The sequence below is a fragment of the Leuciscus leuciscus genome (genome assembly GCF_965113295.1).
Source record: "Leuciscus leuciscus genome assembly, contig: HAP1_SCAFFOLD_100, whole genome shotgun sequence".
Taxonomy (NCBI): Eukaryota; Metazoa; Chordata; class Actinopteri; order Cypriniformes; family Leuciscidae; genus Leuciscus; species Leuciscus leuciscus.
In genome coordinates, this window is record NW_028118529.1 from 163447 (window position 1) to 189155 (window position 25709).

General features: G+C 39.0%; 2 protein-coding genes across 2 annotated transcripts in view; one reads left to right on the plus strand and one right to left on the minus strand.

Moving 5' to 3' along the window:
- LOC309493546 (scavenger receptor cysteine-rich type 1 protein M130-like) overlaps positions 1–20310 on the minus strand; it is a 147154-nt gene extending 126844 nt beyond the window's left edge. The window contains exons 1-7 of the mRNA XM_082191122.1: positions 19870–20310; positions 19259–19573; positions 18674–18994; positions 18240–18554; positions 18058–18141; positions 17664–17981; positions 16024–16320 (exon numbers count right to left, since the gene is read on the minus strand). Coding sequence (XP_082047248.1) covers positions 16024–16320; positions 17664–17981; positions 18058–18141; positions 18240–18554; positions 18674–18994; positions 19259–19573; positions 19870–19927 — 1708 coding nt within the window. The 5' untranslated portion in view covers positions 19928–20310. The remainder of the gene's footprint in view (positions 1–16023; positions 16321–17663; positions 17982–18057; positions 18142–18239; positions 18555–18673; positions 18995–19258; positions 19574–19869) is intronic.
- Positions 1–25500, plus strand: part of LOC309493549 (thyroid transcription factor 1-associated protein 26 homolog) — a 168338-nt gene extending 142838 nt beyond the window's left edge. The window contains exon 3 of the mRNA XM_082191127.1: positions 25192–25500. Coding sequence (XP_082047253.1) covers positions 25192–25356 — 165 coding nt within the window. The 3' untranslated portion in view covers positions 25357–25500. The remainder of the gene's footprint in view (positions 1–25191) is intronic.
- Positions 25501–25709: the final 209 nt, after the last annotated feature.

The window sequence follows — 25709 nt, forward strand, 5'->3', positions numbered from 1 at the left end:
AGCAATCGAACTCGGGTTAGGAACAGGCAATCGAACCAAGTGTGAAAGCGCCCTTAGTCTAGTTTTAGTCAATGAAAATTTTATTTTAGTCTCTTTTTAGAAATGCAATTCTATTTAACCCAGTCAATATAGTGTATCACTATGGAAAAATAGCGAAAATAGTGAACAGAAAAGTCGCGGAGGTTGAAAAACAAGTTCTTTCTGACATCCAAGATTTACTGTATTAATTTAAATGCAAAAGAAAAGGCATGAGAGTCGGTTGTTTTTGTCAATTTTAAGTTTTAATTTAAAATATTTGTGATTTTAATATAACTATATGGCTAAATATTTTACCACTTGCTAATAAATCTAGATAGAAGTAGTGCATTGAATACATTGTTTAAATTGTGCTTAAAAGTGAATTACGACCATTAAAGAGTATGTGTGTACAAAGAGAATCGTAATGCTGACAAAACTTTTTTAAAATAAAAGTATTTGATAACTTCTGGATTTGAAATAAAAATAGTGAGTATGTGTTTGTGGTTCAGCCGTGGATCAGTTACGCACTGCAAACGCAGCATATGTGAAAGCACTATAGCGAGTGCTGCTCCTGCACCGCATATGCACTGCACACGGAGTATGGGCCCTATCTCGCACCCAGCGCAATTGACTTTGTACACCGACGCATGTATCATTCCTATTTTGCACCCACGTACAGCGGACTTTTCCCTCCACAGACGCACATCGGTTAACTAAGAAATACACTTGCGCTCCCGGGGGCGGTTCAGCGCAAAGAGGCGGCGTGTTCCGGCGCAAACGTTCCCTCATGCTATTTTGCACGTTTAGAAAACAATTCCGCCACTAACTGAAAAAATCTAGTTTAAAGTCAGTGGCGCGTTGCACATGTTATTCTTATGCTATTTTAAGGATGCATGCTTGGCCATAATCAATGTAGCGTGTGCACAATGCGCATACACTTTGATTCTCTCACACAGAAGCAGCCGTTTTCATTTTTGCAAATCATACATTCCGATCGATCGATCGATCGATAATTATAAAAGCATACTTCTAGTTTACACATTTACCCAAATTATCATACGCCTGTTTAACCGAAGTTAATTTGGGTGTGTTTCTCCATCCCCAATGTCACTTCTCTGTGTTTTACGGCCCTGATGAGAACGTCGGTCTCCTTGGCTGTGAATCGCTGCTGGCGCGCGTCTGGCAAATCCACCGTTATAATAGGAATCCGCTATAGAATAAGCGCGTCTGCTCTTAAAGGGAATGTGAGATGACGCTCTGATTGGTTTATTTCACGTTACGCCCAAACCACACCTATGAATAATGAAGCTACTTCAGACCAACCCATTTTAGATTTGCGTTGAGCGCAAGAGTCATTTATCCCGCCGGTATAATAGCAACAGCGCCCAAGACCCGGCCACAAAGTTACTTGCGTTTCGCGCTTGATACTTGCGTTTCAGATCGTTAAAATAGGGCCCTATGTGTGAAACGGGCGTCAGACTTAACTTTGTTTGTTGTCGTTTACGTTAACTCACCGCAGCTGCATCTTCTAAATAATGCCGCGAGTGGGGCTTGAGGAAGTGACGTCGTCTGCGCAGTGCGCCCTGATGCAGCCCCTGAAGTGAGACACGGGAAACAGAAATACTGCAAAATAATAATAATAATAATAATGTGACTAAACAAGACAAAATAGCGTCATAACATTTCATCTCGTTGTGGTCAACGAAAATGAAGAGACATTTTAGCATAGTTTTTATTTTGTAAACCACATTTAGTCTCGTTTTTATTCGTCAACAATATTGCATTATACATTTAATTATAGTTATTGTCACATGACCAGCATTTACGTCGCGTCTCGTTTTCGTCACGTGGTTCGTTGACGACAATATTTAGTTATAATTTTTGTTGACAAAAGAAATACTAGTAATCAGATATCGGATTTGACTCAAAAGACAATGTGATTCATCATTCCTTCCAATTAACCACCTTATCTTTGTATAGTAAAATAGTATGTTCAACAATATGAATAACGAAGCAGCTGACCAGAGTTCGTGAATCAAATGATTCAGTTTAAAGAGTTGTTCAGACTTCTCTCGATCAGTTCAAGTCTCTCCATTTCAGATGTAAAAAAAAAAAAAAAAATTAATTTCACAAATTAAAAGTCCTGTGAGTCCGAAAAACAAAAGAAAATTGTAATTATCCTACCAGTTGATGGTTTCAAATTATGGTTCAAAGTGGAAACCGGTCCATGGGCACTGGTCAGCTAGCCATTTGGGCATATTTAATTGTATTCAATAGGCAGGCGATTCACCTCCACAGGATTATTTATGGCACAAAACAGGATACACTTGCCGATCACGTTCACATAGGAAAAAAAACAGAAAACAAGAAAACGCAGCCTTGGAAAATACAAGGCAAACGTACAATAATTCATTTCTGATTCAACATTTCAGTAACAAATCATATACATGCGCAGTTCAAATGACACATTAATCGAACTTTTCGACAGTTACTTAACACAGACACTCATTAATCACTCAATGGGTCTCATTCATGAAACATTCGTAAATATACGAGTAAATATGTGAGTGATTTGCGCGTAAAGGCGACATTCCCGAAAATTCTTCTCCTGATTCAGAAACACTTCGTAAACGTCAGATGTGATAGTGAAATGTGTGTGTGTGTGTGTGTGTTAATGAATTCCAATCAGTTGTAAATGGGACGCGTGTGCACGCTCATTCTCTAAATTACCATAAATCCCGCCCATTAAAACCGACTGAAAACTATAGGCTATATGGGCATCATATTATGACACCAAACGAAGGATTTCAACTTGTCTTCTCAAAAGCGAATGAAGAAGAGAAATTTCTCAGATGCAGAAATTGAAGTTTATTATCAGAAGTTCATTCAAAACGCCACATTTTGTTTTCAAGCGTACATAGTGGCGTATCAGGCCTAAAAAAAAGGAAGCTTGGCAGCATAGATGCAGTTAATGGAGTTTCATCTGTTAATCGAACAGTCCCAGAAGTGAAAAGAAAATGGTTCGACATGAAGCTTGACTGCATTATTTGTGACTTGCAGACTTGTAAAAGAATAAACAGCTTGAATAAAAAAATAAAATTAAAAAAAACTTGCGGACTTTTGTTCCGTTTGCAGATGGCTCTCGTAATTACTGGCTGTCGTAATAAAAGTAAAAAGAAAAACCGTATGTAATTACTATAATATTTGGTAACACTTTACAATACGGGTGCACTAATAACCATTAATTCATGCTTAACTAATGCACAGATAATCATGTGTTAATGTATGACTCATGAAGAACTAAACCATTAATTAATGATTACTGCATCATGAAGATTCTAAATGATTAATATATTATGTAATATATGAATTGTTATCAATTAAATGTGTCATAATGTATTAATTCATTAATAACTTATTTTATTAACTAAAAGTCTAAATTAATGCGTTAATTACCATAACTGGTCAAGGCAATGTACTTCAACTTCCAGTTGTCCGCTTTAATTAATCATTAACTAATGATTTGCAAATGTATCATATTATGTTATGACTTTACTTGTTGAGGCACATGACTATTAACTAATTGTTAAGTAATATGCCATTTTGGTTTTGACATCCACACTAAGCCATGGATTTCAATTTCCAACCATGTACAACCAAGATTTCACTGAGTCCGATGAACTTTGTTGTTCATGGCACAGGACTATGTCAGGTTAACATACACTGAGAACATGCGGTTGAGCGCTGCTAGTTCATAACACTGTGTCTAGACTGGACAAAGACAATAGAACGTCCATTATAGTCAGTGATACTACACTGGATGCGGCGCGACACTACACGACAAAACCCAGTCAGTAAACCGATGCCACACTCTATTACTGACGTACTCAGAGCTCTTGTGCTAGTTCTGTTATGAAGGACAAATGGACTTGTGATGGTCTGTCATGTCCAGGTGTAGACAGCTGGTCTCGTCCAGTTTAAACACAGTGTGACAGCTTCAGGAGTTCAGATTCTGGTGTGCTGATATTTGTGTGCAGCCCAACTCACCCATCCTTCAAACACGTTCACCGACATTACATTCACTGCATGTGCAAACTGTCAAAACCCATAAATGGCATATTACTTAACAATTAGTTAATAGTCATGTGCCTCAACAAGTAAAGTCATAACATAATGATACATTTGCAAATCATTAGTTAATGATTAATTAAAGCAGACAACTGGAAGTTGAAGTACATTGCTTTGACCAACTGTGGTAATTAACGCATTCATTTACACTTTTAGTTAATAAAATAAGTTATTAATGAATTAATACATTATGACACATTTAATTAATAATTCATATATTTCTTAATCTATTAATCATTTAGAATCTTTATTAGTTGCTGATGCAGTAATCATTAATTAATGGTTTAGTTCTTCATGAGTCATACATTAACACATGATTATCTGTGCATTAGTTAAATATGAATTAATGCAGATTAGTGCACCCGTATTGTAAAGTGTTACCTAATATTTTTTCAAAATGCTGTGTAAATATGTACCCGATTAAGGTGAATTAAAATGCAGCCTTATTAATGAGCAAAACGTTCGGATGTTAAACGCACTATTTACGCGTGGCTGGGAGCAGGTGTAGATTTCTTTCGTACCAACTAACGTTTGGAAAATACGAACATTTTAATGAATCCGAAAATTTACGTCAGAATCACTTTACACACGATTTACACAAAAATTCGTTCTGCTCGTGTTTCATGAATAAGACCCATTGTCTCAACTCATGACACAATGATCATTGTTATACGTGATAGCTTTAGCCTACGGCTAATTAGTTCAGCTCGCGCTGTGCGGCCTACACTCAGCTCATATCAAATCATTTCTGAAATTGACATATCTTTCATAAGATAACATATGATAAAAAAAATGTCACTCACCAAAACGAGATTGCATCACATATTCAATTAAAAAAAGACTATTCAATAAAGATTAACGTTACCGCTCTGGGATCCACTAAATCTTTACTCCGATTTCCACTTCACCTCTCTCTGACGACAACACTCCAGGCTGAAGCATCCAAAGTTTACAAGTGCACACAATCACAGTTCTCGATAGATTATGATTATCATTTAGTGCAAGCAGTTTCTGGAGAAATGCTCCGTGTCTCATTTGATCTGTTCTCATCTGATTCTCTGTTTATGCTGACAGTGGCAGCGCCTGCGCGACCTATGGGCGGGCCTTATGAATATGCCGCTTCTGTTGGCTCTCAGGGGTGTCAGTCACAGCAGCACAATCAGTGATTGGATGAATCGTGTGTTATTGCCCAGTGGTGTAATCGAGTGCATCAAGTAAAGAAAAAAAAAAAGAACTGATTGAAAAATATAATTTGTCCAGAACAGAGCGACACGACTCAATTTAAACTGTTATAGAAGTGCTAATATACTAAGAATGCACTGGTCTCTCAAGGATTGTCTCTCTGCTTTATTTTATAAGAAATATCTCTGTGTCTAAAGTTCCTAATGTCCTGTACTCTCAACTTTTGTATAATAGTATTAGTCATAATTTTTACACCAGGCATGAATAAAAGGGATGTTTTTTTATTTCCTGTTTCGTAAACCACTGGAAAAGAATGGACTGTAATGTATAGAGGAATGAAAATATGGAATCATTTAGCCTACCATTGATATCACCCATTTTTACAAGAAAAATTAGTTTAAAAAAAAATATTTAAAGGAACATTTTTACAAGAAAAATTAGTTTAAAAAAAATATTTAAAGGAACATTTAATGGCACAATATATAGTAAATTGTTGATTTTGATATTTGGAATGAATTTTGGGTTAGTGTGTTTCATTGACTTGACTTTTTATTGTTGTTGATTAAATGTAGTTTTGTATTTTTTACTTGTTGGGACCCCAGGAAGAGTAGCCACTGCCTAGGTAGTGGCTAATGGGGATCCAAATAAACTAATAAACTTATATCATTGATGGAAAATACCATTTACAGCCAATACAGGCAATTTACTTAGGAAAGTTTTTTTTGACAGTTATAGCACCACGTCTTGCCTGATCTCCACCACTTTTATTAGGTGTCCTCAAAAGGTGCCCATACATGTCTGTCAAATTTGTTGTAAATATAATTTTTTTTTATTGAAGTTTAGACACTTCTATTTATGAGAGCATAAAAATGATCCATGGGTGATAATGATTGGATTTTTTTTTTCTTTTTTTTTTTTTTTTTCCTATCATAATTTTGACATTTTGGCATTATTGTTTAGCTATTTACCTATGTTTTCAAATTTCCTTTGTTTTTTTGTTGTTGTCTCGATCGGACTAACGGCTTTGAAGATAACCACAATTTTTTAAAGCTCTAAATGACACTTACAAAAACCATAAGGCGAAACCTGGCATGTTTGGTATTGTTGGAATCGGCAAGGATTCAGGAGTCTTAGGAGGTCACTCCTGTGAAAAAACACTGGCTTGAAACTTCTAAGGCTCCTTCAAGGCATTGTGCCAATGACGTATACTGAGTTTTGAGATACACCAATGTTCTCATAGACTATCATGGCACCCTGGACAAAGACACTGCGTGCCAATTTTCAGTAGACTAACGGTTGGGTGCGCTTATAGCTATTTTCATGATTTTTTTCACTGTTATAGCACCACCAAGTGGCCAATTGTCACGATTTTTTTCATGTCAACTCAGATTGAGCTTATGAACATGTGTCCCAAGTTTAGCGAAAATATCTCTTTCCGCTCACAAGTTATAACCATTTTATAGCGCCACCAAGTGGCCAATTGTCATGATTTTTTTTCACGTGACCTCAGAATGAGCTCATGAACATGTGTCCCAAGTTTTGCGAAAATTTCTCTTTCCGTTCACAATTTATAACCGTTTTAGTAAAAGTGGCCCTGGTGCCATCAAATATTTTGGTTCCCCTTATCGATTGTTAATTGAAATTTAGAATTTTTTGGATGATTATTGATTGTCAGACTCCAGAGAATATTCTTGAAGTGGTTTGGTTCTGATCGGACCAAAAACCTAGAAGAAGTTCGCAAAAATAGGTTTTTCAAAAAAATGCAATTTACTCGAAATTGGCGCCTGAAGGGCGAGCAAATCCGAGGCATGCATCTGGTCCGCCTCGAGCCAAGGAATCCAACGATATAAGACACTTGATCCTGGGACAAACGGTCTAAGAGTTATGAGCCGTTTCGTACATTTGACCGCTGTAGCGCCCCCGTCAGGCCGATCGGGGCGGGCCTTGGTGACGCTGTAGGCGGTGTGAGTACTATCAGCCCCCAAAGTTTCAAGTCTCCACGACTTACGGTTTGGTCTGCCCGATCAGTTTTATGTCTGAATGTTGCATCATGGGAAAATTAACAATAACAATAGGTGTTCAGCACTGAAGTGCTTGAACCCCTAATAAGTGCCTAAAAAAGGGCCACAAAAAGGCCTCTAAAAAAAAAACTACAGGGTCTAGGCACTTGCCGCTTGCGCTGCTGCGTTCCAAAAACTTTATCAAGCCTTTTAACATGTGCCTCGGAGAGGAAAAAGTAAATTTTTTGGCCTTTTAGCTCATTTATCATGGAAATGTGGTGAATTTTTTTTTTTACCTTTTAAACTGTGACACCTCCACTGATGGCCCGATCTCCATAAAAGTGTACACGCTTCTTTAGAATAATATGGCGCATGTGCTCAGCTAATTTGGTGAAGTTCTGCTCTTTTTTCCCCCCATTTTTCAGTCATTTAAATGCCATTTTGCATAGGATAACACAGAGGCCTTCTCACCTTTATGACAGTTAAAGCGCCACCAATGGCCCGACGTCCATGAGAGTTTTCAAGCTTCTTTAGGATCACGTGACGCATGCGCATGCCCGATTTTGTGAGGTTGTATGCAAATCAGACAGCAAGATGGCCGCTTTCAGCCATTTCATGGGATTTGCCATAGAAATGCATCATTTTGACACCCTTTTAACAGTTATAGCGCCACCAAGAGGCCAGTCGCTGCGTCCTTTTTCACGCGACCACAGAATGAGCTCGTACACACGTGTGCTGAGTTTGGTGCAAAAATCTCGTTCCGTTCACGAGTTATAGCCAATTAAGCAAAATGGGCTCCTCCCACTTCGAACGTTTTGGCGGCCCTTAGGGACCGTGAACCCAAATTTTCACTTTTTTTTGATAATTATTGACATTCAGACTCCAGAGAATCTTGCCGCACTGGTTTGGTTCCGGTCGGGCCAAAAACCTAGGACTAGTTCGCGAAAGTAGGTTTTTGGAAAAACCCCAAATACCCGAAAATCTTCCCAGGGTGACGAGCAAATCCGAGGCATGCATCTGGTCCGCCTCGAGCCAAGGAATCCAACGATATAAGACACTTGATCCTGGGACAAACGGTCTAAGAGTTATGAGCCGTTTCGTACTTTTGACCGCTGTAGCGCCCCCGTCAGGCCGATCGGGGCGGGCCTTGGTGACGCTGTAGGCGGTGTGAGTACTATCAGCCCCCAAAGTTTCAAGTCTCCACGACTTACGGTTTGGTCTGCCCGATCAGTTTTATGTCTGAATGTTGCATCATGGGAAAATTAACAATAACAATAGGTGTTCAGCACTGAAGTGCTTGAACCCCTAATAAGTGCCTAAAAAAGGGCCACAAAAAGGCCTCTAAAAAAAAAACTACAGGGTCTAGGCACTTGCCGCTTGCGCTGCTGCGTTCCAAAAACTTTATCAAGCCTTTTAACATGTGCCTCGGAGAGGAAAAAGTAAATTTTTTGGCCTTTTAGCTCATTTATCATGGAAATGTGGTGAATTTTTTTTTTTACCTTTTAAACTGTGACACCTCCACTGATGGCCCGATCTCCATAAAAGTGTACACGCTTCTTTAGAATAATATGGCGCATGTGCTCAGCTAATTTGGTGAAGTTCTGCTCTTTTTTCCCCCCATTTTTCAGTCATTTAAATGCCATTTTGCATAGGATAACACAGAGGCCTTCTCACCTTTATGACAGTTAAAGCGCCACCAATGGCCCGACGTCCATGAGAGTTTTCAAGCTTCTTTAGGATCACGTGACGCATGCGCATGCCCGATTTTGTGAGGTTGTATGCAAATCAGACAGCAAGATGGCCGCTTTCAGCCATTTCATGGGATTTGCCATAGAAATGCATCATTTTGACACCCTTTTAACAGTTATAGCGCCACCAAGAGGCCAGTCGCTGCGTCCTTTTTCACGCGACCACAGAATGAGCTCGTACACACGTGTGCTGAGTTTGGTGCAAAAATCTCGTTCCGTTCACGAGTTATAGCCAATTAAGCAAAATGGGCTCCTCCCACTTCGAACGTTTTGGCGGCCCTTAGGGACCGTGAACCCAAATTTTCACTTTTTTTTGATAATTATTGACATTCAGACTCCAGAGAATCTTGCCGCACTGGTTTGGTTCCGGTCGGGCCAAAAACCTAGGACTAGTTCGCGAAAGTAGGTTTTTGGAAAAACCCCAAATACCCGAAAATCTTCCCAGGGTGACGAGCAAATCCGAGGCATGCATCTGGTCCGCCTCGAGCCAAGGAATCCAACGATATAAGACACTTGATCCTGGGACAAACGGTCTAAGAGTTATGAGCCGTTTCGTACTTTTGACCGCTGTAGCGCCCCCGTCAGGCCGATCGGGGCGGGCCTTGGTGACGCTGTAGGCGGTGTGAGTACTATCAGCCCCCAAAGTTTCAAGTCTCCACGACTTACGGTTTGGTCTGCCCGATCAGTTTTATGTCTGAATGTTGCATCATGGGAAAATTAACAATAACAATAGGTGTTCAGCACTGAAGTGCTTGAACCCCTAATAAGTGCCTAAAAAAGGGCCACAAAAAGGCCTCTAAAAAAAAAACTACAGGGTCTAGGCACTTGCCGCTTGCGCTGCTGCGTTCCAAAAACTTTATCAAGCCTTTTAACATGTGCCTCGGAGAGGAAAAAGTAAATTTTTTGGCCTTTTAGCTCATTTATCATGGAAATGTGGTGAATTTTTTTTTTTACCTTTTAAACTGTGACACCTCCACTGATGGCCCGATCTCCATAAAAGTGTACACGCTTCTTTAGAATAATATGGCGCATGTGCTCAGCTAATTTGGTGAAGTTCTGCTCTTTTTTCCCCCCATTTTTCAGTCATTTAAATGCCATTTTGCATAGGATAACACAGAGGCCTTCTCACCTTTATGACAGTTAAAGCGCCACCAATGGCCCGACGTCCATGAGAGTTTTCAAGCTTCTTTAGGATCACGTGACGCATGCGCATGCCCGATTTTGTGAGGTTGTATGCAAATCAGACAGCAAGATGGCCGCTTTCAGCCATTTCATGGGATTTGCCATAGAAATGCATCATTTTGACACCCTTTTAACAGTTATAGCGCCACCAAGAGGCCAGTCGCTGCGTCCTTTTTCACGCGACCACAGAATGAGCTCGTACACACGTGTGCTGAGTTTGGTGCAAAAATCTCGTTCCGTTCACGAGTTATAGCCAATTAAGCAAAATGGGCTCCTCCCACTTCGAACGTTTTGGCGGCCCTTAGGGACCGTGAACCCAAATTTTCACTTTTTTTTTATAATTATTGACATTCAGACTCCAGAGAATCTTGCCGCACTGGTTTGGTTCCGGTCGGGCCAAAAACCTAGGACTAGTTCGCGAAAGTAGGTTTTTGGAAAAACCCCAAATACCCGAAAATCTTCCCAGGGTGACGAGCAAATCCGAGGCATGCATCTGGTCCGCCTCGAGCCAAGGAATCCAACGATATAAGACACTTGATCCTGGGACAAACGGTCTAAGAGTTATGAGCCGTTTCGTACTTTTGACCGCTGTAGCGCCCCCGTCAGGCCGATCGGGGCGGGCCTTGGTGACGCTGTAGGCGGTGTGAGTACTATCAGCCCCCAAAGTTTCAAGTCTCCACGACTTACGGTTTGGTCTGCCCGATCAGTTTTATGTCTGAATGTTGCATCATGGGAAAATTAACAATAACAATAGGTGTTCAGCACTGAAGTGCTTGAACCCCTAATAAGTGCCTAAAAAAGGGCCACAAAAAGGCCTCTAAAAAAAAAACTACAGGGTCTAGGCACTTGCCGCTTGCGCTGCTGCGTTCCAAAAACTTTATCAAGCCTTTTAACATGTGCCTCGGAGAGGAAAAAGTAAATTTTTTGGCCTTTTAGCTCATTTATCATGGAAATGTGGTGAATTTTTTTTTTTACCTTTTAAACTGTGACACCTCCACTGATGGCCCGATCTCCATAAAAGTGTACACGCTTCTTTAGAATAATATGGCGCATGTGCTCAGCTAATTTGGTGAAGTTCTGCTCTTTTTTCCCCCCATTTTTCAGTCATTTAAATGCCATTTTGCATAGGATAACACAGAGGCCTTCTCACCTTTATGACAGTTAAAGCGCCACCAATGGCCCGACGTCCATGAGAGTTTTCAAGCTTCTTTAGGATCACGTGACGCATGCGCATGCCCGATTTTGTGAGGTTGTATGCAAATCAGACAGCAAGATGGCCGCTTTCAGCCATTTCATGGGATTTGCCATAGAAATGCATCATTTTGACACCCTTTTAACAGTTATAGCGCCACCAAGAGGCCAGTCGCTGCGTCCTTTTTCACGCGACCACAGAATGAGCTCGTACACACGTGTGCTGAGTTTGGTGCAAAAATCTCGTTCCGTTCACGAGTTATAGCCAATTAAGCAAAATGGGCTCCTCCCACTTCGAACGTTTTGGCGGCCCTTAGGGACCGTGAACCCAAATTTTCACTTTTTTTTTATAATTATTGACATTCAGACTCCAGAGAATCTTGCCGCACTGGTTTGGTTCCGGTCGGGCCAAAAACCTAGGACTAGTTCGCGAAAGTAGGTTTTTGGAAAAACCCCAAATACCCGAAAATCTTCCCAGGGTGACGAGCAAATCCGAGGCATGCATCTGGTCCGCCTCGAGCCAAGGAATCCAACGATATAAGACACTTGATCCTGGGACAAACGGTCTAAGAGTTATGAGCCGTTTCGTACTTTTGACCGCTGTAGCGCCCCCGTCAGGCCGATCGGGGCGGGCCTTGGTGACGCTGTAGGCGGTGTGAGTACTATCAGCCCCCAAAGTTTCAAGTCTCCACGACTTACGGTTTGGTCTGCCCGATCAGTTTTATGTCTGAATGTTGCATCATGGGAAAATTAACAATAACAATAGGTGTTCAGCACTGAAGTGCTTGAACCCCTAATAAGTGCCTAAAAAAGGGCCACAAAAAGGCCTCTAAAAAAAAAACTACAGGGTCTAGGCACTTGCCGCTTGCGCTGCTGCGTTCCAAAAACTTTATCAAGCCTTTTAACATGTGCCTCGGAGAGGAAAAAGTAAATTTTTTGGCCTTTTAGCTCATTTATCATGGAAATGTGGTGAATTTTTTTTTTTACCTTTTAAACTGTGACACCTCCACTGATGGCCCGATCTCCATAAAAGTGTACACGCTTCTTTAGAATAATATGGCGCATGTGCTCAGCTAATTTGGTGAAGTTCTGCTCTTTTTTCCCCCCATTTTTCAGTCATTTAAATGCCATTTTGCATAGGATAACACAGAGGCCTTCTCACCTTTATGACAGTTAAAGCGCCACCAATGGCCCGACGTCCATGAGAGTTTTCAAGCTTCTTTAGGATCACGTGACGCATGCGCATGCCCGATTTTGTGAGGTTGTATGCAAATCAGACAGCAAGATGGCCGCTTTCAGCCATTTCATGGGATTTGCCATAGAAATGCATCATTTTGACACCCTTTTAACAGTTATAGCGCCACCAAGAGGCCAGTCGCTGCGTCCTTTTTCACGCGACCACAGAATGAGCTCGTACACACGTGTGCTGAGTTTGGTGCAAAAATCTCGTTCCGTTCACGAGTTATAGCCAATTAAGCAAAATGGGCTCCTCCCACTTCGAACGTTTTGGCGGCCCTTAGGGACCGTGAACCCAAATTTTCACTTTTTTTTTATAATTATTGACATTCAGACTCCAGAGAATCTTGCCGCACTGGTTTGGTTCCGGTCGGGCCAAAAACCTAGGACTAGTTCGCGAAAGTAGGTTTTTGGAAAAACCCCAAATACCCGAAAATCTTCCCAGGGTGACGAGCAAATCCGAGGCATGCATCTGGTCCGCCTCGAGCCAAGGAATCCAACGATATAAGACACTTGATCCTGGGACAAACGGTCTAAGAGTTATGAGCCGTTTCGTACTTTTGACCGCTGTAGCGCCCCCGTCAGGCCGATCGGGGCGGGCCTTGGTGACGCTGTAGGCGGTGTGAGTACTATCAGCCCCCAAAGTTTCAAGTCTCCACGACTTACGGTTTGGTCTGCCCGATCAGTTTTATGTCTGAATGTTGCATCATGGGAAAATTAACAATAACAATAGGTGTTCAGCACTGAAGTGCTTGAACCCCTAATAAGTGCCTAAAAAAGGGCCACAAAAAGGCCTCTAAAAAAAAAACTACAGGGTCTAGGCACTTGCCGCTTGCGCTGCTGCGTTCCAAAAACTTTATCAAGCCTTTTAACATGTGCCTCGGAGAGGAAAAAGTAAATTTTTTGGCCTTTTAGCTCATTTATCATGGAAATGTGGTGAATTTTTTTTTTTACCTTTTAAACTGTGACACCTCCACTGATGGCCCGATCTCCATAAAAGTGTACACGCTTCTTTAGAATAATATGGCGCATGTGCTCAGCTAATTTGGTGAAGTTCTGCTCTTTTTTCCCCCCATTTTTCAGTCATTTAAATGCCATTTTGCATAGGATAACACAGAGGCCTTCTCACCTTTATGACAGTTAAAGCGCCACCAATGGCCCGACGTCCATGAGAGTTTTCAAGCTTCTTTAGGATCACGTGACGCATGCGCATGCCCGATTTTGTGAGGTTGTATGCAAATCAGACAGCAAGATGGCCGCTTTCAGCCATTTCATGGGATTTGCCATAGAAATGCATCATTTTGACACCCTTTTAACAGTTATAGCGCCACCAAGAGGCCAGTCGCTGCGTCCTTTTTCACGCGACCACAGAATGAGCTCGTACACACGTGTGCTGAGTTTGGTGCAAAAATCTCGTTCCGTTCACGAGTTATAGCCAATTAAGCAAAATGGGCTCCTCCCACTTCGAACGTTTTGGCGGCCCTTAGGGACCGTGAACCCAAATTTTCACTTTTTTTTGATAATTATTGACATTCAGACTCCAGAGAATCTTGCCGCACTGGTTTGGTTCCGGTCGGGCCAAAAACCTAGGACTAGTTCGCGAAAGTAGGTTTTTGGAAAAACCCCAAATACCCGAAAATCTTCCCAGGGTGACGAGCAAATCCGAGGCATGCATCTGGTCCGCCTCGAGCCAAGGAATCCAACGATATAAGACACTTGATCCTGGGACAAACGGTCTAAGAGTTATGAGCCGTTTCGTACTTTTGACCGCTGTAGCGCCCCCGTCAGGCCGATCGGGGCGGGCCTTGGTGACGCTGTAGGCGGTGTGAGTACTATCAGCCCCCAAAGTTTCAAGTCTCCACGACTTACGGTTTGGTCTGCCCGATCAGTTTTATGTCTGAATGTTGCATCATGGGAAAATTAACAATAACAATAGGTGTTCAGCACTGAAGTGCTTGAACCCCTAATAATAATAAAAATCAGTACAATTACAATAGGGTTTCAGCACTTCGTGCTTGAACCCCTAATAATAAAAATCAGTACAATTACAATAGGGTTTCAGCACTTCGTGCTTGAACCCCTAAAAATCTTTACAAATACAATAGGTGTTCAGCACTTCGTGCTTGAACCCCTAATAAAAATCAGGGCAATAACAATAGGGTTTCAGCACTTCGTGCTTGAACCCCTAATAAGAAGAGACGTTTTTGCCAGTTATAGCGCCACCTATTGTCCGATATTTGGAGATAGCCAGGTTGTTCGTCTGGAGCCAGGGATCACAGTGATGCTAAATTTGAGCCTCTATGACAAAGTATGTAGGAGTTATGAGCAATTTAGTAAATGTGGTCATTATAGCACCACCTATTGGCCAATCTGGGCCATATTTTGATAGGTTTTCCCCAAATTGAGCACTATCATTTGGCCAAGTTTCAAGGTTCCAGCTGTTACGGTTTGGGCTGCACAATGCGTTTTACGGCAGAAGAATAATAATAATAATAATAATAAAAATCAGTACAATTACAATAGGGTTTCAGCATTTCATGCTTGAACCCCTAATAATAAAAATCAGGGCAATAACAATAGGGATTCAGCACTTCGTGCTTGAACCCCTAATAAGAAGAGACGTTTTTGCCAGTTATAGCGCCACCTATTGTCCGATCTTCACGAAACTTGGCATGCTTCTTCACCATGTTAGGACACATATGCTCATCGATTTTTGTGAAGTTTGGTGTTTTCCCTTAGGTTGTATAGGCTTTTGAGTGTTTTTTGTCCCTCCACTTTCCTAAATGACCCTGTTACAGCCAGGCAAATGCCAAAGTTCAACTTTTTTTCAATAATTATTTATCTAGAGAGTCCAGAGAATTGTCCTAGACTGGTCTGGTTCCGATTGGACCAAAAACCAGGGACTAGTTCGCCAAAGTAGGCTTTGGACAAAAGTGGCCATATAAATTTTTTTTTTGCTCAAAACGGGATTTGGATAGCCAGGTTGTTCGTCTGGAGCCAGGGATCACAGTGATGCTAAATTTGAGCCTCTATGACAAAGTATGTAGGAGTTATGACCAATTTAGTAAATGTGGTCATTATAGCACCACCTATGGGCCGATTGGGCTCAGTCCGTGTATCTGAGTAGCGAGCAATACTACTACCATCTGGCCAAGTTTCAAGTCTCTAGGTCTTACGGTTTGGGCTGCACAATGCGTTTTAGGGAAGAATAATAATAATAATAAAAATCAGGGCAATAACAATAGGGTTTCAGCACTTCGTGCTTGAACCCCTAATAATAATCATGAAACAAACATGACATTTTCCAACGATCTTAAATCAGTTAAATATCATCTTACCTGAGCAGGTGATCTTGGCCACTTCATTATCACAGTCATTCTGTCCCCAGGGTGAAGATGGACACTGCCATAGAGTGGAATCATGACGTCGACATTTAAAATAATCAAGCCAATTATGAGACTTCAGTCCCTCTGAAGAACTGGGTTCACTGCCAGATCTTCCACAGTTCAGCTCTTGACAGATCAGACTCGCTGAGTCTCTGTCCATCTTGTTGTAACACACATTTCCCCAGGATCCATTGTAGAAAACCTCCACATTCCCTTCACAGCCCTCAGTTAACCTGATCTCTTTAAACTCTAGATGGAAAAAAAAATGAGATTGTGAATCAATGCATTTAAAACAATTAACTCTTTAATGTCTTCTCACTGTCTTTTTAGAGGAAACATACAGTGAAATAATTGGTCTCTACTTTACAACTTTTAATAAAACTCAAATTTTTATATAATGGAGGACACTAAAACCAAAAATGTGGAAACATATTTCATTCATTAATGTATAAATATATAAAACACTACCGTTTTTTTAAATCGAACAAATTTTGTCTTAATTTTTTAAAACTCTACACACAAAACCACAAAACATGAACACAAGATGCAAAACATCACACATCTCTTGCAAAAGCAAACACTTCATTTAAATCTATATTACAGTTTTTTTATTTTATTGTTTTACACACTTTGTACTTGAGGCCCACTTAGCGTAACCATTCACTCATATACCTAATCTTCAGACCAAGTCTGCAAAACTGCAAGCAGTCAATGTGAAAAATGTAAAACACAAACAAACATTGTATCTTTTGCTTGTTCAGTGCAGTGGAGTGTACAGGAGTTTATCACACTAACATGTATGTGCACAAATACTGTATATACAGTATGTATGCACAATCGATAAACTTTACAGTTATTGAACTGAACTGACTTGAGCTGAATAATGACACTATTGGCTTGTTAGAGCTGCTTTACAGCAGAATTTGAATTTGTTACAATTGTGAAGCTTCTTTGAAACAATCTGTATTATATAAAGCGCTACAGAAATAAATGTGAATTGACTAATTCAGTAGGCCTATATATTTTACCCCCCCCCCCCCCCCCCCCCCCCCAAAAAAGATATCCAAGGGTCAAAAGTTTATTTGTTTCTCTAAAATTCATTTTTGATTTCTAAGTGATCAAATTAGGTATATTTACACTATAAAAATAAACGCAAGAGGGTAAAAATGATTTATTTCTTTGTGAAAAAAATTGCGTTTTGAAGGAGGAGACTGGGTAGTGGAGGGATGCAGAAAACACTGTCGAGGAACATAGGCGAGTCGGCTACGTGTTTATAGGCCCCGTTTCATGCTGATTGGATAGATCATTTAAATGTGCTCTCCACCCGAACTTTGTCAATAAAACATAATTTAGTGCTGTAGAGTCATAGTGTTGTGCTGCAGCTCAAGTAGTTTAGAAAACTCTGTCAGAGTATTTTAGTAGTATTCTGTCTACATTGGAAAAATGCACTTATATTAACAGAATAGGTTAATGTTTTTTTTTTCTTCTTGACTTATATTTAACATGTATAAGTACACCTGATCACATACATAGGTTATTGAAATGTTAAAAATTTCGCCAAGTTATTATTTAACTTATTGTTTGCTGTTCACCTGAGCACACGACTCCTACATCCTCCTTGTGTTGACAGTCATGTTTCCCCCAGCCTGGAGAAGAGCAGTTCCACAGGGACGTCTCATTCCCCTCACACTCCACCTCATCCAGCCATATGGGTCCAGAACCAGGACCAAACCAGGCTGGTACCTGCTGGTTACTGAGGGCCACTCCACACTGCAGCTGTCTGCACACCACATGGGCATCTTTAATATCCCAGGAGTCATCACACACTGTCCCCCATGAGCCGCTGTGAAAAACCTCCAGCCTCCCTGCACAGTCTCCCCCAGAACCCACCAGCCTGATGGACCCGCGACCTGATATTCAGAGAGAGAAAAACACATTATTGATCACTAACAACTGAAGAATCTGCCCAGATGTTGTTCTTCTCACCAAAGTTTGGGATTGACAGCTGTTGTGTGGAGCTGCAGTTGAGAGTTTGTGGAGAGCTGCAGTTCCTCAGATGAGCTTCACTCTCTGGAGAGAGTATTTATTTGTAATTCAGTAGTTATCTAAAATGTTGACAACATTTTAATCTGAAACCAATGACTTTATCACGGTGTGAATTTGCTCACCAGAGCAGACGACTCCAACATCTCGTCTATGAGAACATTCAGCTCGACTCCATGAAGAGACGGAACATTCTGAGAGTTTTGTTTCATTCCCGTCACAATCAAACACATCAGCCCAGATTTCACCACTTCCCTCTCCAAACCAGTCTGATCCCACAACAGACACAGCAATCCCACAATTCAGCTGTCTACAGAGGACACTGGCAGCTCTCATATCCCAGCATGCATCACACACTGTGCCCCATTTACTGAAGTACTGACGTTCAACTCGACCAGAACAGACGTCAGGACCATTGACCAGTCTGAGGTCAGTGTAACCTGGACAAAGAACACAGAGTTTACTGAAACTGATCAAACCAAGAAGAAACCAATCAAATAATTAAGTTTTAGTTAACAATTTGATTTCTCTATTGAAAGGCTGAACATTGACATTTTACCAGAACATATCAGTCCCACGTCGTTGTCATGGGTGCAGTTTATATGTGAGGTTGATGATGGACAGCGTCGAATGTGTGATTCATCTCCTCTGCACTGAATCTCTTTTGATCCAATCTGACCCTTTCCTTTTCCAAAAGCATCTTCTCCCAGCACCTGTACAGGAGCCCCACAGTCCAGCTCTCTACACACAACCTCTGCATCCTGCTGGTCAAAGGCAGCGTCACACACTGAACCCCATTGTCCTCCAATATACATCTCCACTCTCCCAGAACACAGGTGAGACCCGTCCACAAGTCTTGACCTTCCGTAGTTTATTGTTTCTGAATATATTTACACAAAAGAGAAGACCATCTGTCACAGTGATTATGATATGGACATAAAACAATATTCCTTCATTAATAATAGATTTTATAAATAGATAAAATTGAGTTGTTAAGACAATAAGATGTACTTTTCATCAACTAGCTGCTTATGATTTGCTCTGATAACAATTACATTAAATTACATTAAATTGCTTATAAGATGTTTATCAATGAAAGTCTGATCAGTGATGTATTAACAGAGTGATGTATGGAGCCGCTCACCTGAGCATCTGACTCCAGCATCTTCACCATGATCACAGCCATGAACACCCCATCCGTCTGAGCTACAGTTCTTCAGTGTTGACTCTGATCCACTACAGCCCACTTCATCCATCCAGATTGGTCCTGATCCTTGTCCAAAGCGAGCATCACCCACAGCCTCTAGAGCCTCTCCACATCCTATCTCTCTACACACCACTGCAGCATCAGTCATATCCCAGTTATAATCACACACTGTTCCCCACTGACCATCATGATGAACCTCCACTCTACCAGCACAGGGACTGTTACCATCAACTAACCTCACAGTCTCAAAATCTGTACATGAAAGAGAGAAAGGGATCGAATCATGCAAAGTCAAGAAACATAAGATGTAATAAGTTGGTAAATAGAAATAGAAATATATATATTTACATGAGTGTATAACAAATTGATTTCCTGTAAAAGCTCAAATCATTTATAAAATGTAATGATAATTAATGATCTAGTGTCAAGATCTTAGTTTCTAAATAATAAGGCTTCTATTCAGTTTGTAGTGGTATAATGCAATCATAAACAAACTACTTATTAAACATTTTTACATTTTACATCTTTAAAATCTATTTTGCACTTACCAGATGTGGTTATAGAGACTATAGAGGAGAGTAAAACGAGTGTCAGAAATCCCTCCATCTTCTTCTGCTCGTCACACTGTTTGTTTGACTCTGTTTCTCCTCTGCTCCCTCAAACACACTGAAGAAACTGGCTCCTGTCAGTCCCCTAAAGAGAGAGAGACTCTCACAGCTGCCAATGACACTCACTGTTCCCTTATTAGACACAACAGAGGAAATCATCAAACACAATCACTGACAAATCACACAGCAGCATTTTTATTTTCTCCATATATATCAATAAAGTGTGAGCGCTGATGAGCGGGACTCCTCCTCCAGTGTGAAGAGACACTTCACTGAGGACAGACTCGTGTCAGTCATATGTCAGCGTGGAGAGAAAGTCACACTAAACTTAAAGGAGATTGATAGAGAAACACTGCAGGTTATATTCAGCATCAAAGCCTGTCACTGCACACAGGAGATACAAGACTGGTGACTGATTTTTGTAAGTCTGATCACTTCAAACACTAACTTAGTAGAAAACAGTAGAAGTAGAACTATTTTTTCATGAATTATTTGAATAAATGTAACATTTTAATCTCATTGTTTCTGATTAAATTATGCATAATATTAGGCTATACGTCGATTTTACTCTTTTGTTCTTTTATTTAAAAAAAATAAAATTGTATTACACCATAGAATAAACTATATTGTTGCTAAGCTATTCAGATGTGTTTTTATTAAATAAATTAAATACTATCTACATAAATAGGTAAACCGTAGAGAAAAATAAATAACAGCAACGAATGTGCGTTTAATGCTGTATCTGTCCAGTAGATGGCAGCAAAACACCTCTTACTGTAAAGACTAGTGTTGCACACGAGGGAGAGTGAACGTATTTCAGGACGGCAATCAATGGTTTTTCGGTAACGTTTTAGATTACAGCCCGGAAAGTAGGCCTACTGCGTTATTAAGACGAATTTACAGTGTAACTTTTGGTAATTATTGTGTACCTATAAAGTAGGCTACTTACATGTATAGGCCTAAGTATAAGGGAACAATATGTAAAGTTTGGGGAATAAAGGGGTAACAACCAGGAGAAAAATATTTAATGTAAGATTGTTGTATCATAATTAGAATAAGTAGACTACCCCTTAGTTATATAATACTTAGCCTACAGTATAAATCATTTTTTAATCCTGGTACCTCTTTATTCCCCAAACTTTACATATTGTTCCCTTATACTATGCAAGTACTTTATAGGTAGGCCTACACTATAATTACACTGTAAAATCGCTTTAATTACGCAGTACTTTCCAAGGGCTGTAATCTAAAGCTTTACCAGTTTTTCTTCAGTTATAGCAACATTTATAAGTAGCCTAACTTGTTTCGTGTAGTAGAGCTCATTTCACTGCACATTGATTTTACACTTTATCTGCTGTTGTAATAATAGCCTAGTCCTATAGCCTATGCACAGAGACAGAATGTATGTAGGCTTAATCTAATGACACTCTTTAGCGGGGTTTTATTATAAGGGTTTCCACTGACATCTTTTTTTATTTTTTTTATTTTTTATTTGCCCTAGCCTAATATTGCATATTTGGCCTTTTCATGAGTTAGGTCAGCATGTACATGATGATGCTTTATTCTAGAAGAAAATGGAAACATTTAGTAGGCTATAGCCTACTATCATAAAAAAATATTATTAGGCTAAGTTTCCTTTTATAAATTTGTCTCGAGACGATAAAAAGATGCAGGTTTTTCACGCCATCTTAAGCGCGAAAGGACTTTGGTACAACCATAGACAGTATAAGAAAGGGTACAACTCATGTTTACACTTCACTGGATTTTTTTTTTTTTTTTCTTTCTCTCATAAACTCTTTTTATTATAATTTATTTTTATTTTATTAGACAATAGACATAACATACAACAATTACAACAATAACATGACATCCAAAAAGATAGCAATCAACAATATTGATTTTACAATAAGTAGATAAGAAATAAGTAAAATTAAAGACAGAATGAACTAAAATAAATAATAATAATAATAATAATAATAATAATAAAAAATAAGGGCTATCTATTGTGTATAATAATAATAATACTTAAGATAAAATAAGAGATCAGTAATTATACTATTTAAAGAAACAGCATATATTAATTTACTTTTCAATTAGCTTCAATTCTTTAACAAATACAATTGTATCACTACATTTTTTTGTTTTCGATACATTTGAGAGACTCAATAAACAACTGAAAATCAGCCAAAAAAACCTTCAAACAAGGTTTGGAATTATTTATTTTACTCTTGTGAATATGAAATGTACCTAATAAAATCACCAGATTCATCATAAAATTAACAGAGGTAATTTTCGAATCAAAATATATGATAACATCTTTGGATGTTAATTTACAGTTATAACCAGATTTCTGTTGAAAATGTATAGATTTTTAGAATGATAACATTCAAAAAGAAAAGGTGAAGATTTTTTTCTGGCTGATCAGAACAAAAAGAACAATTTTCATCAATATCCATACATTTTGATAAAGTATAGTTACTAACATAAATATTATGAAGTATTTTCAAATGTACTTCTCGATGTTTGTTTAATATACAAAACTGAAAGGGAAGCAACCAAGCCTTTTTCCAGATAATCTCTGGGAAGCAAACATTCCAGAAAAATTTCCCTCTAGGCTGAAAAGATCTATTTTTATAAAATATATTCTTAATAAATTTAATGGTGCATTTTTTACTGTTAATGTCCAACCCATTTAAATAAAGTATGGGTTCAATACAAATGCTAAGGGACAATGGCTTTTCATTAACAACATTAGACCTGCGGGAATGGCTTTTATCACAGAATGATACTCTCTATTTAATAGGAAATGCCCACTTATTCATGAAATTTTCATAAGAAAGAAACTGAGCTGACTGATCTAAAAGGTCAGATAAAAAGTAAATTCCTTTATCTTTCCAACTCTGTAAATAAAGAGATTTCCGGTTTACTGTAATATAAGCATTATTCCACAATATTGCTTTATGTGGGGAAAAGTTATGTACATTACATACTGTAACTTCCAGGCCTGAAGAGCTTGTTGGTAGAAGTTGGATAATGTCACAGGTAGTTTGCTAATAGAATAATCACATAATAACAAAACATTTAAACCTCCAATCTTTTTAAAAATATTATATAATATATAAACAAATTGAGTCTGATTTAAGAAGACAGTTTCTGAGCCATTTTAATTTAAAAGTATCATTTAAATCGAAAAAATCCAAAAGCTCAAAACCACCTTCATTTCTTGGACCCTGAAGAACCTCCTTTCTTAAATGATGATGTTTATTTCTCCAAACAAATTTTGTAAATAACTCATTGATTTGTTTACAAATCGAATCTTGAACAGAAAGAGATAAAGCTGGATAAACAAATCTAGATACCCCTTCTGCTTTAGTTAATAGGACTCTGCCTATAATAGTCAAGTCTCTTTGAAGCCAGTTATTAAAGATGTTTTGAGTTTTTTTAAGTTTGGGGGAAAATTTTTATTCTTGTCTCTCCGCTATATCTTTTGTTACACTTATTCCTAAATACCTAATCTTATTTTTTTACAGGGATATTACATAAAAGTTTTTCTTTTGATTCATAGAGGCACATTATTTCACATTTATTTATATTTAGCATTAATCCCGAGGCATCAGAAAATGCACTTACTATCTGCAGTACTGCGGGCAACTGTTCTTTATCTTTCAAAAAAAAGAACAGTATCATCCGCAAGCTGAGTTAATCTAAGCTGTTTGTTGAAGATGGTAAGTCCTTGAATATTTGGAGAATTCAAGACTTTTATGGAGAAAAACTCAACTACAATCAGGAATAAGAAAGGGGCTATAGGGAAACCTTGGCGCACTCCTCTACAAATGGGGAATCGTTTAGAAGGGTTTGGATATAAATTAATAGAGCCTTTATGAAACATTTCAATTATAGCACTTCACTGGAAGATCAATTGTTTTCAATTCAGATGACGTCTGACGGTCTTACCGTAATAGCACATGTATGCGCGAACCGCGAATAGCGGCGTCTAGATTGACAGTGCATTTCGGGGTGGCGGCTGTTTTGACTGCAGTCTTACTGCGGGTGGAAAAACAAGCTCTTTATGAACCACAGGATTTCTTGTATAAAATTTAAATGCAAAAGAAAAGGTAGGCTAGTTGAATGAGAGTTGGCTGTTTTTTTTTATTGTAAGTTTTAATTTAAAATGTTTGCGATTTTGACATTGTAAATGTTTTGCCAATTGCTTGAGATGCGTTGTTTTTGTATTGTTTAAACGTGAATACGTCTATACACGAGTGTATAACTGTACCTACTGTATACAAAGAGAATCGCAATGCTGACAAAACATTTTTATTATAAAAGTTGGTGGTAACTTTTTGAATTTGAAATATAAATAGTGAATAAATGTTGTGTTTGTGGTATACAGCCGCGGATCAGTTGCACAAATATACCCGTGCTACTTGTGACTGGTTTTGTGATCCAGGGTCACATATGTGAATAAAAGCCTAAATTCAATGTGTTCATCATATACAGTGATCATGTCATGTTGCGTGGACTGTCAATGGAAGGACACAAATCTCTCCGATTTCTTTTAAAATATCTTCATTTGTATTTTGAAGATAAACGAAAGTCTTACAGGTTTGGAATGACATGAGAGTGAGTAATTGATGACATTTTTTACTTTTTAACAACTAATAAGCCTTTAAAGGGATACTCCACCGTATTTGTTTTCATATTAAACTATGTTATTCCCTTAACTAAGACGAGTTGATACATACCTCTCTCGTCTCAGTGCGTGCACTAAATCGCTCTGTTAGCACTTAGCTTAGCCCAGTTCATTCAATATGGGCCAAGCAGAGAAGCTACCAAACACCTCCACGTTTTCCCTATTTAAATACAGTTACTCGCGTAGTGTAACTCGACCTAGGACGGTGACACAAAACAAAACGTTGCGCTTTTCTAAGCGTGTAAAATGGATAACTATATTGTATGGCGGAATACCATAGCAAGTGCTTGTAAGCACTTCGACTTGGCGCAGTAATATCTTCACTAGAGGGAGCGGGGGCCGGTGAGAGGATTTTTCACGAGTGAAGATATTACTGCGATTTAGAGCACGCACTGAGACGAGAGAGGTATGTATCAACTCATCTTAGTTAAGGGAATAACATAGTTTAATATGAAAAATCGGTGGAGTATCCCTTTAAGGAAGATCCATTATGTCATATAGGCCTACACCTTTTTCACCACCCTTACATTCTTTGATTGACGCTTGTTTTATTACGTGTGTCTCTGTAGGAATTCTTGAAAGACAAATCTCAGTGTGAGGAGGCTCTGAAGAAATACAAGGAAAAGAAAATGGCAACATATCAGCTGTTGAAGAGAAAAACCAAGAAGGGTCAGCCCAACCTCAACCTGCAGATGGAGCTATTGCTGCAAAAGATTCAAGCGCAGCGCAAATAACTCACATCAGACTTACAAACTGTTTCAACTTGTTTAAAGCATTTTAAAGTAAAAATGCACCATCACACAATAAAATGTGCAGTTGGGGTGAGTGTTTTTTTTTTTTTTTTTTTACATAATGTGTATAACTGTGTCTTTGCAGTATATATATATTTTTAAATAAAACTTAAGGTTACATAAAGTTAATTGAAGCTGACAGTACACAATAAATAATATTACTAAATACTATGGCAGTAAATTTATGGAAAAATGTGATGCCTAATAATAATCTATTGAGTGGTAAATCCATTGTATCATTATATTTAGGTAGATAATGCTGTCGGCAGCTGAACTGCTTAACCGTTTTTTCAACA